Raw genomic sequence first — 13,404 nt, forward strand, 5'->3', positions numbered from 1 at the left:
ATGGACATTCGATGTCCTCTTGAAAATGTACTAAATTGCAACTTCACCATTATAAATGCATAATAACAATTAGATTTATATTTTAAATAGAAATGACAAATGATGCTCTTAAAGTATTTTCGTTTACCATAAATGCTTGTCAGAATGTTTGGCAAAAGTCCTACTCAAGTGAGCCAAGAAAAAAAAAAACTGTTTAAATTTTAGTTAAAACTAATTATATTTAATATAAATTTAAACTATAATACATTTTCATTTAATTTCATTTAATTAACAAGCAACTAAAACACTGCATTCAGTTTGCACCTTTTAAGTTTATTATTACCTTAATAAGTACTCTTTTTAAAAGTATGCTAAAGTGTACTTTCATCACAAGGGTTATTAAAAATGGATATCAGAGTACAGAAAAAGCATAAATAAATAAATAAGTAAATAAATAATGGCTAAAAATTAAATGACCCTTTTAACTGCCTTTGTGTTGTAGTGCCACTGTAATCAGCACTAAATAAATTACATGGCCATGTACACTTCAATGCTAATTGGTTAAATTACAGCAGCTGTTTCCTGTAAACATTTAAGATGTTTGCAGCGAACGTCTTGTATGTGTGAGAAAGTGGACACCGTCTGGAGTCACACAGGACAATTATGTTGAATCCCCAAGACATCTGACCAAGACATGACAGCGACCCAACCCTGAAGATTGCCCCCACTGAGGTAAAGAGGGAAAAACTACACCTTTGTTACACAATCCTTCCCCGAATTCATCACTCCATCCTGTTCTCACATAACACAGACATGGTTGACTAGATGTTCAGGCAGCTCCTTCTAACAATGCTGAGCTCCACAGGGACAAGCACACCAGTCTACAATACAAAGAATACAGAACCTAATAAAACATTTACACAAATTTCCTTTGGCAAAGGGTTGATGAATATTTTCCTTAGTTTTAAGTGCTTCATTTCCCATTCGCCAATAAAGCACAACAGTGACTGTCCACTTTTTAGGCAACCATCATGAAGTATTTTTCCTATTCATTTTGCATGTACAGTATATAACACACAAAATGCTAGTCATCGATGCTGGATAGTAGAAAACAGTATATATTTGAGGTTTATTTTTTTTTTTTTACTTTCATAACCTGCTTTGTAGTGCTAAATATATAATAGGTACTAAAGTACTAAATGCTGATGGGAGGCAAATGAATATATTAAGGAAACCAAAATCTCTTATAACTTAATGATCCTGTTAAATTTTAAAACAAATTGTCGACCCTGTGACAGACCTCATTATGTAACTCAGAATATCCATTTGGGAGGAAACACACATGCATTCACATGCGCGCGCACACACACACACACACTGCAGCATCTGCCCTGTTTACACAAATGTATTCTTATCAGGACTAACAATCTCTGACAGCTGTATGACACGCGTGCTGTGGAGATTTCATAAATACAGTCAACAGAGAAAGAGTAACATGAAACATAAACATCTGGATTTTAGTTTGGCTATCGCTCAGGGGTCCTCAAGGGTATAGTTTTTATTAATATTCGAATTGGTTTATTTCAGTTTTTTTTTTCAATTTATGTAATTCTAGAACATATATAGTGTTTTAGTATAACTACACTATTCTATATATTTGTATAATTGTGTCTATAAATGCAGAAACACAAAATTCCAATATGTAAACTCATTTTTGCATATCAGTGGGCTGTTTTGTCAAGTATTCAAAATCAGTGCTTGTTTCTAATGGAGCAAATCCTCTCACGTAGATCTGTCTTGAATGTTTAGCCCACCTTCCATCATAATCAGACTGGTGTACTACTACAGCCCCCGCAACTGATCAGTTTCGAAGCTCTAGGTAATTCATTGATCTTCTTCATCTTGTTTTTCATCGTCCTATGTACATGGCATCATCTGCGACATTTCTGGGAAATGCACTCTAAAATAAACTCTGGCTTGAGTGTGCTTTCTCGTCCGCTGTGTTTCTCTCCTCAAGTGCGGGGAGGCTGTCTGGAGCCTGAAATCACCTCCGCGCTCTGCTCGTGTCACAGGGGGGTTTTAGGGAGAGCAATTACTGCTGACATTTAGGGGAGTGCTCAAAGGGTCAGACATTTTTATGCAACAATGACAAATTATCTCTACATTTTTAGATGTGGGAAATGTCTCGTGCATTAAGTGCATAGTTTACGTCTGCATCTGTAGCTTGATTTTAGGGGGAAAACTGCACTGTAAATCAGAAGGGCTTTAAGTGTTCAGAATTTCAAACCTGACAGATAGATTCAGCCTCAACAAAAACCACTAACACCGGGCCTGGTTGCATGAACCTCCTAAAGTGGTTTGACTCAAGGGTATCCCTGAGGGGGGAAAAATCCCTGAGGCAAAGGATTTTTTTAAAGAGTGTTACAACAAACGCCTTAACAATCACCCTTAGGCTACCTAAGTGTTTGTACTAAGCATCTCGCATTTAACCTTTACAGCTATACAGATGTATTAGATATCATAGTTATGAAAATTAATGTACTCACTGGATTCACTCTAGGCTATCCGCCTTTTTCTTCACTGTGGAAGTAAGCCTGTGGGTGAGATTTCTGGTTCATTATCTGCAATAGGGAAATAACGAGAAGAATAACAACATGCAGTAAACTGTAAAACTGTTTGCACTACAAACCAGTGTACTCATAATTAAGATAATACATTAAAATAATACGGAAATGTCACAAATCCTGTCTATGGTCTTCAGTCACCTTGCCATTCTTTTGATTCTCACACTACACAAACTGTTGCACTACACCCTGGACTACTTTTCCCATGCTCCACTTCACTGTTTAAGCACACAGCTGCAGCCAATTACACACATTACAAATATGAGGCCGTCACCATCATTCTGGGCCAGGTATTGCTTAGCGTTTTTTACTCTCCTAGTGGTAGAGATGCGCAGATGAGCTCAAACATCACCCGAATCCGCAGCTTCAAATAAATTACATTTCGGACCTGTTTGCCCCTCATTTGGACTATTGACTGTCTGTTTGGATTACCCGTTTGCCTCACCACCCCTCTTGTGTTTTGCCTGTATTATGTCTGTTTGTTGGTGTTTGACCCTGCCTGTTTTTGACCATGTCTTTGAATAAAGCTTTGCACTTGGATCTGCCCACACAGCAAAATCACTGGTGTAAAATTTGCAGGGACGGTGTAAAATAAACAGTGTTGACATTTTTTAACACTACATGGTAATAAAATAACACTGCTGTTGTTATTTGTAAGACAGTGTCAGTGTGAAATTTAAGTGTATTTTCACATTTCACCCAAAGTGGCGTAAAAAGCCACGCCTCCACTTAACGCTAGACCAACAGTCTGTGTCCGCCATTTCCTTTTACTCGAGGCCGAAGACAAAGGCGAAGAAAAAGCGGGTAAATCACATTCTTACACGATATAACTTAGCAAAATTAAATCGTTATCTTTATATCTGCTAAACCCCACGTGAGTAGATGTCGTGGACACCTTTGATCAATTTGTTGCTTTGTAAAGATAAATCGGAGCCACGTTTGTACTAATTTGATACCTCGGATCATATTTGCTCGATTTAAAATTAACGTTAGGTTACTAACGGGAATTAATTATGTGTCCATGATTTACATAAAATGAAGGAGTGTATTAATAAATTGTGAATTCATAAAACAAATTCCTAAATCGTGGCCACGTCAATTAGGTATCCCTCTTTACATTGCGCCTTCTAACTTACACGTTAAAAGCACACAGTTGTTCATGAGGATAACAGGGAAGTTATTGTTTGTAACTTTAAAAACACTGAATTGTATAAAAAGATAAAATATCAGGGACACCAGGAGAATTTACAGGGGTTAGAGGCCTAATACATTATTATTACACCTCACATTATTTTTAAGGATGCAGCGCGAGCAGGCATCTCTCAACTGGTGTGCGACCAGAGTTATACTGTTCAGCTAGTCGCTAGGTGAGTTCCCGGCTTTAAAATCTACCCTCGTCGAACAGTGTTTAAGGTGTTTATTTGACGATGCTAGTTGCTGTTTTATTGTCTGTGGAAACGTGCTGCGTAACGCTAGAATAACAAAACTAAGTTCTATTTCGTGGTGTGCGTCAGTCAGGCCTGGCTTTTTTATGGATTCAAACATTAGAAATATCACCAAACCAACACTTTATCGGGACAAAAACATCACCCTGTTTAATCATTTATGAGCGAAACTTGCTTGCTTGGTTTAAAAGTTTATTTTACGAGTTATATGTTGTTGTTTTTTTATATATATATTTTTTATATTGGTCTCATCTCAAACGCTTGGCAAAACACCTCATATATATGCTAGCTTGGTTAAAAAAAAAGTACACAGATTGACTGTAATTATCCTAATAGTGAGAGTGTTTCATTCCGAAGAAATGCTGGTTCAAGTGGAGTGTAAAGGGAACCCGAAATGGATCCGAATACCAGTGGAAAAATGACTGTTTTGACTTCTGTGAATTAATTAAAGAAGGTAATTTTTTTTCAAATGTAGAGTAATTTTAAGTTTATTATAACAGTATTATTTTCTTTGAAATAAATGATTATTATTCATATTAAGTAGTCATACATTTATCCATTAAACATTCAGTTTTATAAATTGACTTGATCCTGAATAATATTGATCACACTTTTTTTGCATATAGTAATGTTAACAAATCTTTGTACAGTATTTTTCTATACATTTGACTTTAATTCTATCCTACTGATCTGAATAGTTATTTACTTAAACATATTGTATTTTTTAATGCATTACTTGCATTTGAAAATAATATCAAATGATTAAATTGTTGTCATTTTCAGTATGTTTGAACATGAAATCGAATTGTATTTTCTACTTTTAAGCTTTAGCAAAGTTCAGCTTGCTGCATGGAGCCAATGTGGTTCTTAAAGACTCTGCAGGAGTTGATGCTGATATTTTTGATGAGCTTGTGAGAACATCTAAGGTGTCCTTCAAAATTTTGGATTGTGATACAGCAGGTAAGAAACTCATGACCTGCTGCCATGTTCAAAAATGTATAATCTAGTTTGCATTCTCAAGCATCTTTCTTCACAATGCATTATGCTAGCATCTGTTTTTGTAATGTTCATGTTGTCTTGTGTGCTGAATGTGATTCTAAGATAATGTTCCACCAGCTGAGACCGATTTCTCTGAGCCGTCATGCCCCGAGTCGTCATTTTCATCAGTAAAATCAGAAAGTTCAGATTCCACAGTGATTCCGCGATCTTCAAAGGCACTGATACATGATCCAGACAAATCTTCACTCATTCTTGATTACTTTCCCCGATTTTTGGATACACCGGGCTTGGTAATAAATATTAAAAGTTTGATTTTGATGTTAATTGTATATTTAATTGTAATATTTGTTATTGACTTGATTTTTCTGTGTGATAGATTGACCAAGACTTTACTATGCTTTTTGGAGAGGACATTTCAAGCAAGTTTATTGCAAAATGGCCAACATTCTACAAGCCAAGAATAATTGCTGACTGCAAAAACCTGCATCATGGTGCACATGTGGATGACCTTTTGTCTGCTCTGTAGGAGTCTGATTATGGTAAGTATAAATGTTGTTTTTTTTTTTTTTTGTTTTTTTAAGCTGGTATAAGGTTTAACTGAATGCTCTATCCTTCTAGGATGGGACAGTGATGTGGCTGCTATTCTCTTGCTCCTTCATCTCTTGCCTCCAACTGTAAAAGGAAGGAAGACTGGGAAAATCAGTGCAACAGAAGCAGCTGATCATGTTGTAAAGTTCATGAAGGTAAAATAAAGTTCTTGTTAGATTTACTCATTTAGTCTTGACAGCAGTTGGTGTAATCTGTGTATCTGCATAGTCATCATATACAGGTTCCAAAATATAGAACTGAGCAGAAAACTTCAAATCTCTTCACATCTCACATTAAAATCTTACTACATCTACAATTCAAGGGCGAAACAATGTTTTCATAAACGCATTACAATAAGATTTCATTTTTTATGGATGCTATGTAAATACACTGAACAATACTTGCACTGCATTTATTAATTTTGGTTAATGTACATTAATACCTTTTTAAAAAAATGTATTTGTTTGTGTTCGTTTCTCATATGTCACACACCTGAGGATGAGACTTTTATTTGTGAATTTGAACTTGAAAAATCTGTTAGCTGTTATATAAAAGAAACGAGGTTTAAAATCTCTCATCATGTCTCATCAGGTGGGGACAAGCATCAAGGCATTTCTTGAGCGAGTTGGATCTACACAGCCCTTCCTCCTCTGTGTTGGAGAAAAGAGGAGTAGCATTCAGAAGTTTTACATCATCCTGGACCAGAAGGCCATTCCCTGCATGGTGCAGACAGCTGTTGCAGCCTTTGATGAACTCTTTAAGGCACACTTTGTCTTTGCTGTATCGTATGATGAGGCCTTGTGCAACTTCTACACGTTCATTTAAACAACGGTGTATGGAATTGATGTGGGCACAGCCAAGGAAAGTCCAAGGGTCAAGGAAATCCATGTGAGAATTCACAACACTGAGGTTTGACTCCCCCCTCCCCCCAGCATCTTGCTCAAATGTTCTTATGCTGTCTTTGCAAGGTTGAAATGTGGCGAACCTGGATGTTCATCTGTTTTTTTTTTTTTTTTTTTTAAGAAGTCTGTAAAAAACTTTAAAAACAACCAAAACATTGGCCAAGAAACATCAACATCAGTTGGCTTTTCATTGGGAGAGTTTTTATTTTAAAAGATTTCAGTTTGGTCCTTTTAATGAAGTCTCTACTTGCACTCTGGAGGGTAACAAGCTTTTAACTGAAACTTGGAATGTACCCACTGTCTCCACTACAACCTGGGTAAAAAACTATGGAACTGAATACCAAGTTGGAATGTTTGTTTGCTCTTCTGTTGAAAATGAAATGCCTGTTTTTAATAAGATTAGCAGTATTATTGTGAAAGATGGACAAGCTTTTCTTTTGGCCGGTGATGTAATTACAGTGTGTTTTGATGAGCATGTGCATGCATTCTGTATTGAGGAGGTGGGAAATATTTTCACTCTCATTTGTGTGGATGATTTGATGTACTATAGACCTTATGACAGGCAGTTTTCATATGACAGTGATGAGAGAACTTACATTGTTCCCTGTTGTGTTTTTGTTTCAGATTGGAATTAACTGCAAATTGTAAAGGTTTTTAAATGCAGTGAAATGCTGTGTCTGAATGTGAATGTTAAATGTGGTGTACCTCAAAGTTTTTGCAATCTTTTCTGCAAATGTCATGCCATTTTAATTTTGTAGAAAGAACCAAAACGTAACAAAAGTGTTACTATAAATCAGTATTTTCAACACTCACCAATGCTATATTCAAATTACACTGGTGTTGATCTTAAAAGGAGAGTGTTAAAAATTAACACTGTAATTGAGTACTAACACTGGTGTAGTGCAGAAACAACAACAAATAGTGTTGACTAGGTTTAAAATTAACATTAATGAGTGTTGAATTTACACTCAAAGGGTGTGAAAAAGTTAACACCATCAAAAGTGTAAAAGTTACCCTCTATAGTGTGGACACATATAGACACTTTGCTGGTGTTAAATTTGACACTGTCAAATTTGTGGGTGTTCTTTTTACACCAGCGATTTTGCTGTGCACTTCACATCTTGTTTGCTCCGTAACAGGAAAAACACACCAATTTGCAATATCAAGTAGCAAAATGAACTGTTTCGTACGGCTAAAAATAGCTGGACACGGATGAGACTGGAAGCCAGACTCTTCTACTGTAGAAAGGGTCTACTGACCCTACAACAGTAGAAAGAAATTCTTACACGTTTGGGCCAACTTGATGGTGAGTAATTGATGACACAATTGCATATTTGGGTTAACTATCCCTTTAAGGCTGGAATACACTACACAGTTTTGCCCAGATTTTTGTGTACAGTGTGGACGAGTTGATGCTAGTTTATGAAAGTCAGAGCCAGTCTGCAGATTTGATTTGACAGGTTTCACAGAAACATTGCATAGCATATGTGGACAGAGACTCAGGAGTCAATTGGAGGATATCAAACCTGTTTGATCATTTTTAGCAAATTTTAGAATATATATTATTTTCATGTGTCTCCTAGCAATGAGACACACTGTTGAAGGGTCATTAGACCCTTTCGGTTTGCTGTATTTGGAATGACCTGAAAAGTCTAGTAGTGTGTCAAGTCACTTAGTATATGGTGTAACTATTTATAATGTCAACAAGAATGTGATGCTTAGTGCTTTAAAGTCTGTTCAGATTTTAAATGTTGCAAGTTTATTCCAGCCTTTAGTTCTTCTACCCTTAGTACTTCTTTCTAAATAGAAGTTTCCTTCTCTGAAGACCTGTTTTGGTCCCTTGCCTTTTGCCTTTTACAGAGTTTCTATTTACACTAGGTGCAAATAGCTCACCTTGTTGGCAGAGGCTATTTGCATTAACTCCGCCCACGTTAAAAAATTAGATGATAAAGGGCTTAAAACGTTCTTTATGTCACAATCAACCCGAGTTCGAATCCGCCTTTCGCTGAACTTGTTCTTCTCATTTTCATGTCTCTTATCACATAGGAAAGGCCTTTTTTTTTCAATAAAAATTAAGAAAATAATCAGATTAATTTACACTCAATACCTTATTATTGCTTACTGTTTTAAAATTTACTACAATGCTGAGGTGCACATATTTGCCACTATTTGCAATAAGTAGTATAAATAGCAGAAAATACTGCTATTTTTACAAAGTGTAAATAGAAACTAGCGCTATTTTCACTTTGTATAAATAACATCTAATAGCCATCAAATAGCTGCTGCACTTAATGATGACCTTAAGTACTTAAGTACTAGTGCTTTTCTTGCAACCCAATTTTCACTAAAGGTATCCTTTACCTTAACTTTAATGAAACTTTGATTCTCTAGAAAAGTAATAGCACATCTCTACTCAACCATCCTCATGATTGGGGTATCATTCATATCTCTAAACAGTGCGGAAAGAATCAAATACTAAAGTGCAGTACTTTTTTAAGGCTGAGGCTTTATTCAGAACCCTTAACTGTGAGTATAATAATAGTAATGCTTGCTATGTGCTGCTAAGGGCTGAATCAAATGGACACTGGAATGCACACACGCCAGAGCTTTCGTCTGAACTCACTGAACCATAACAGATGCCAGTGTACTCATTACATACTGAAATGATCAGGGTCACGTGAACATCAATTAAACAGCCAATAAAGATGTTGCTTCATTGTTTCTCCATATCAGGTGTAGACACCAGCTCTGCTGAAAAGTGAGTGTAACCATGGCAACTCCAGATTGCTTTGGGAGGAACGTGTGCTCCTAAAGGACTCAGGGACTTTAAAATGTAACAAGTATTCATACGAGATGCATCCTCCTCTACCATATCCATATTGTGATACCATATCCTGAACCATATACACATTTCTTGAATTTCTTTTCCAATGGTTGTGGGTTCTGTTGGCACTGGTTGTCATGTTTGCATCATGTGGGGATTCAGCGTGACAAGCTCAGCCACGTATGTGGTCTCTCCATGAACTTCCTATCACAAGGTCAGTGTTGGTGTCCAGCAGATGATCCAGACACAAACAGCAGTGTTAGAAAACCTGCCAGCATCCTTTTCACTATGGTCCTTGTGAAGCTACCAGTCAAAAACATCTCAAAACCTACAGTATGCTGTGTCTGAAATCGTTTCCTATTGCCTAAATAACATATTAAATACATTAACTATGTTATTAATTTGTAAAAACCCTTGTGAAAAAGAAGCATTCTTAATTGTATTATTGTGCACTTGTATTGTACTTTAAATCGTAAAAGTATACATTAAAAAAAAAAAAAAAACTATACTTGCAGATAATATAATATTAAATGGAAAAAAGTCACATTGAAAAAAATGGTGTAGAAACAAATTTCACACAGAAACTGCAAGTCAATTTCACAATAAAAAAAGCATTGAATTACACTAAAATGTTATACTCTTATAAAACATACTCAAATAATCTTTGAAAAATCTTTTTTACAGTGAACTTAAGTGAAAGGGATTTGACTTTTATGACTGTTTCTTACACACTTAAGTGAACTTTTAAAAAATGCACTTTGTAATAAATATAACTGACATTATAAAGTGCGTAAAATATTTGATTTAAAGTTAATATATTTTAAATGTTCCTAAACAAAATAACTTCATTACCAATGAACAATGACAAATGTATTTAAATGTAAGTTTCAAAAGAGATTACATATACAATTTTCAAATTTGTAAATGCTTGTCAGAACTTTCATCAGTACTTTATTTTAATGGCAATGGAAGTAAAATATGAAATTAAGTGGGTTAAAAAGCACATTTATTGTAAATGTTAACAGTAACACATTTTTATTTGATTGTAAATAAGGTCACACTTTATTTTAAGGTCCAGTTCTCACTATTAACAAACCATTAACTATAGCGTAACTAGTTAATAGTGAGAATTGTTCCCTATACCAAAGTGTTACCATAAATAGCATGTAATTTGCACCCTTTACCATGCTTTTAAAAAGAGTACTTTTTTCACATTTGCTATTTCAAATTATCATCAAATGCAAGACAACCATCACTGTGTTCGCTGAGTACAGTACGCCATTGATTCTCTGTCGGCAGCTCACTAGGATTCACAGTATTAAAGGCTGCTTTACTCGGGGTGGGGATTGATTATCTTTGCTCAAACTGGGTCTGTCTCTCCATGCGTGTGAATCCAGAAGTTCTCTCAAATTATCTGTTCTGTCTGGCTCTGGGACAGACAGCGAATCACAAGGGACACCCAGGGTCCAGAGGACACAGCTGTCAGAAAAACTTCCTTTAACAGACTGTAATGAGTTCACAAGAGAGTAAATAAAAGAGAGAAATAAAAAAAAAAATAAATAAATAAATAACAAAATGTGATGTGACAGTGAAAGAGGACTTGTGTGGATAATGTCTCTTTACCAGTGAATGCCTCAATTGTGGTATTTATGCACTGGATTCTTTACTTTTCCATTTTTAAATGTTTCTTGTCATTTAGCAGATTGCTTTAATTAGTAGCAGTCATTATTGTGTCATTAACAAAAAACAGTATAATAATGAAAATAAAATGATTATTATATCAGTACAACACAAGTCAAAAGTTTGGACCCACCTTTTTTTTAATTACTATTACTTTTTTAAATAAATTCATACAGTGGGTACACAATTTATCATATTAATTTTGGTAACACTTACAATGAGGTTACATTTATTAACATTAGTTAAAGGGGTCATCGGATGCAAACTTCACTTTTTCATGTTGTTTGAACATTAATGTGTGTTGGCAGTGTATGTACAAATTCACACCGACAGAGGCCGCTCCCACGATAGTTGATTGACATGAGCATTTTACCTCAGACCAGCTGTCACAGTCCAGTAACTTGTTTCGATGCTGAAGCAGGGATGTAAGTTAGACAAGAATGTCTCAGATTGAGCGATTGAGGTGTTGTGTTGCTGGATGTAATAATGAACATAGTGGTCATTTACTCCTGACATCTGAGCCGCTGAAGATGCAGTGGATTATGTTTGTTTGTGAAGGGAATGCGCCTCCCAAATCTACATATATCCGTCTTTGTTCGCGCGAATCATTCATGATCCAGCTTCACTTACAGCAGAAGTGTGTATAAGCGTTTTTTATGAATCTTTGCGATCGCCTTTCTTTATAACGTGGTAGTTAGGAAGTTTAGCGGCTAGTAAACAAGATCATTCCACAGAGAGAAGAGAGGGGCGGGGCGAGCAGAGCTCATTTGCATTTAAAGGAACAACCCCTTAGAATGAGATGATTTTTGCAGAGCTCATTTTGACAAGGTAAAAAGGGTGTTGTTTTACAAAACCATTGAGAATTTTTAATCAAAGTATATTATAGACTTTTCATTAAGACCCTAAAGAATTATATCAGCTTGTGGAAAATGGGCATCCGATGACCCCTTTAACACAAACTTACACTGAACAACACTTCTGCTGTGTTTATTATTCTTAGTTCATATTCACTTCAACATACTAATACACAATGTGCATCTCTTAACATTCAGTTAACACACTGAGAATTAATAACACATTGCTTGTGGTGGCTAATGCAAGTAATGTTAACAAATGAGACCTTATTGTTAAGTGTTTAAGCATTTAAGCATGAACATTTAGATTAAGATTATGAGTAGTGGGAACTGACTCGTCAGTTATTCATTATGCAGTGATTGCGAATGACTTAATGGCAATATAAGTGTAACAAAATACTTTTGCTGAAAGTAATGATTGGTGTTTATTATGTGTAATTTGTCTGGTGTTGTGATGGATGTCGGCTGAGGGTGGGGTCCTGCTGGTCACAGCAGTGTGTACTCGGCCCAACTGACAGCTACCCTGACAGCACAGACTTCTGACAGATGTGTGACAGCGGCAGCGCTCTCCACTCTCATCCTCAGAGAGAAATGCACTGACCTCAAATCAGATATTAAATATTAATATGATCCCTGATGTGTCCTTCTGTCTACCGCACACAGAGCGAGCAGATGTCACCCAAAAATTGGTAAGGAAAGAGAGAGAATGAGAAGTTTAAAAAAGTTGAAGATCCAGTGAGTAAAATAATCACTCACTAGAGAATGATTTTATTAGGCCAGTTATCTTTTTGAGAATAAGAAAATGTAGCCTATGTTTTTTAATCAAAAAAACATCTGCAGTCTGCTGGAAATTAGATGAAAAAATGAAATCTCTGTGCCTATTACTATTGGTTCCAGCCCCATAATGACCAAGACATACGATATAACTGTTGTTCCTGGAAGTCACTTCGGATAGAAATCACTTTTCAATTAACAAGTTCACTTGTTCAAATTACATGTTTAAATAAGGTGTGATGAGGTAAGGAGTTGTTTATATCCTTTTGATTTATGATTGACTAAATTAGACAAACAAGCGCTTCAGAAATCCATTTAAATAGTTTGCTTACAATATGGCTCATTATCTCTAAACACTCAGTGGATATCATTTCCACTTCCAGTGGCCTTCCCCAGTTTGTTTTGTTTCTAGATCAGTTCTGAAAGTATATGCGCGTGTGTCCCTTGTGCAAATATACCGTTTTCCGAATAGATTATGTAGTTTAAGAGATCTTAATCAAGAAAATGAACTGCTTTTTAAGAATCATAAACAAAAACTGTATTATATAACAGTCACTCGATTATTAGACAACTGGAAGTTCTTTTTTCAACTGGCACATTTCAAAACCCTCATCAGCTGTATTTGTTGCGTGAACCAACAATATGAATTTTCTCATCCTTCTGTTTGAGTGTTGATAGCTGATTATGGCAAATAGTTGTGGAAATATTATCAATTAGAGGTTGCTCTTTTATTTT

At 35.7% G+C, this 13,404-nt stretch overlaps 1 protein-coding gene across 1 annotated transcript; it reads left to right on the top strand.

The window, feature by feature from the left end:
* Nucleotides 1-2,318: 2,318 nt before the first annotated feature.
* LOC127170813 (uncharacterized) lies at nucleotides 2,319-6,599 on the top strand. Its single transcript, XM_051119074.1, has 7 exons — nucleotides 2,319-2,348; nucleotides 4,391-4,502; nucleotides 4,874-5,008; nucleotides 5,165-5,337; nucleotides 5,424-5,466; nucleotides 5,666-5,790; nucleotides 6,227-6,599. The coding sequence occupies exons 1-7, from the start codon at nucleotides 2,319-2,321 to the stop codon at nucleotides 6,458-6,460; spliced, it is 852 nt and encodes a 283-aa protein (XP_050975031.1). The 3' UTR covers nucleotides 6,461-6,599.
* Nucleotides 6,600-13,404: the final 6,805 nt, after the last annotated feature.

Source organism: Labeo rohita, chromosome 9 (genome assembly GCF_022985175.1).
Source record: "Labeo rohita strain BAU-BD-2019 chromosome 9, IGBB_LRoh.1.0, whole genome shotgun sequence".
Taxonomy (NCBI): domain Eukaryota; kingdom Metazoa; phylum Chordata; class Actinopteri; order Cypriniformes; family Cyprinidae; genus Labeo; species Labeo rohita.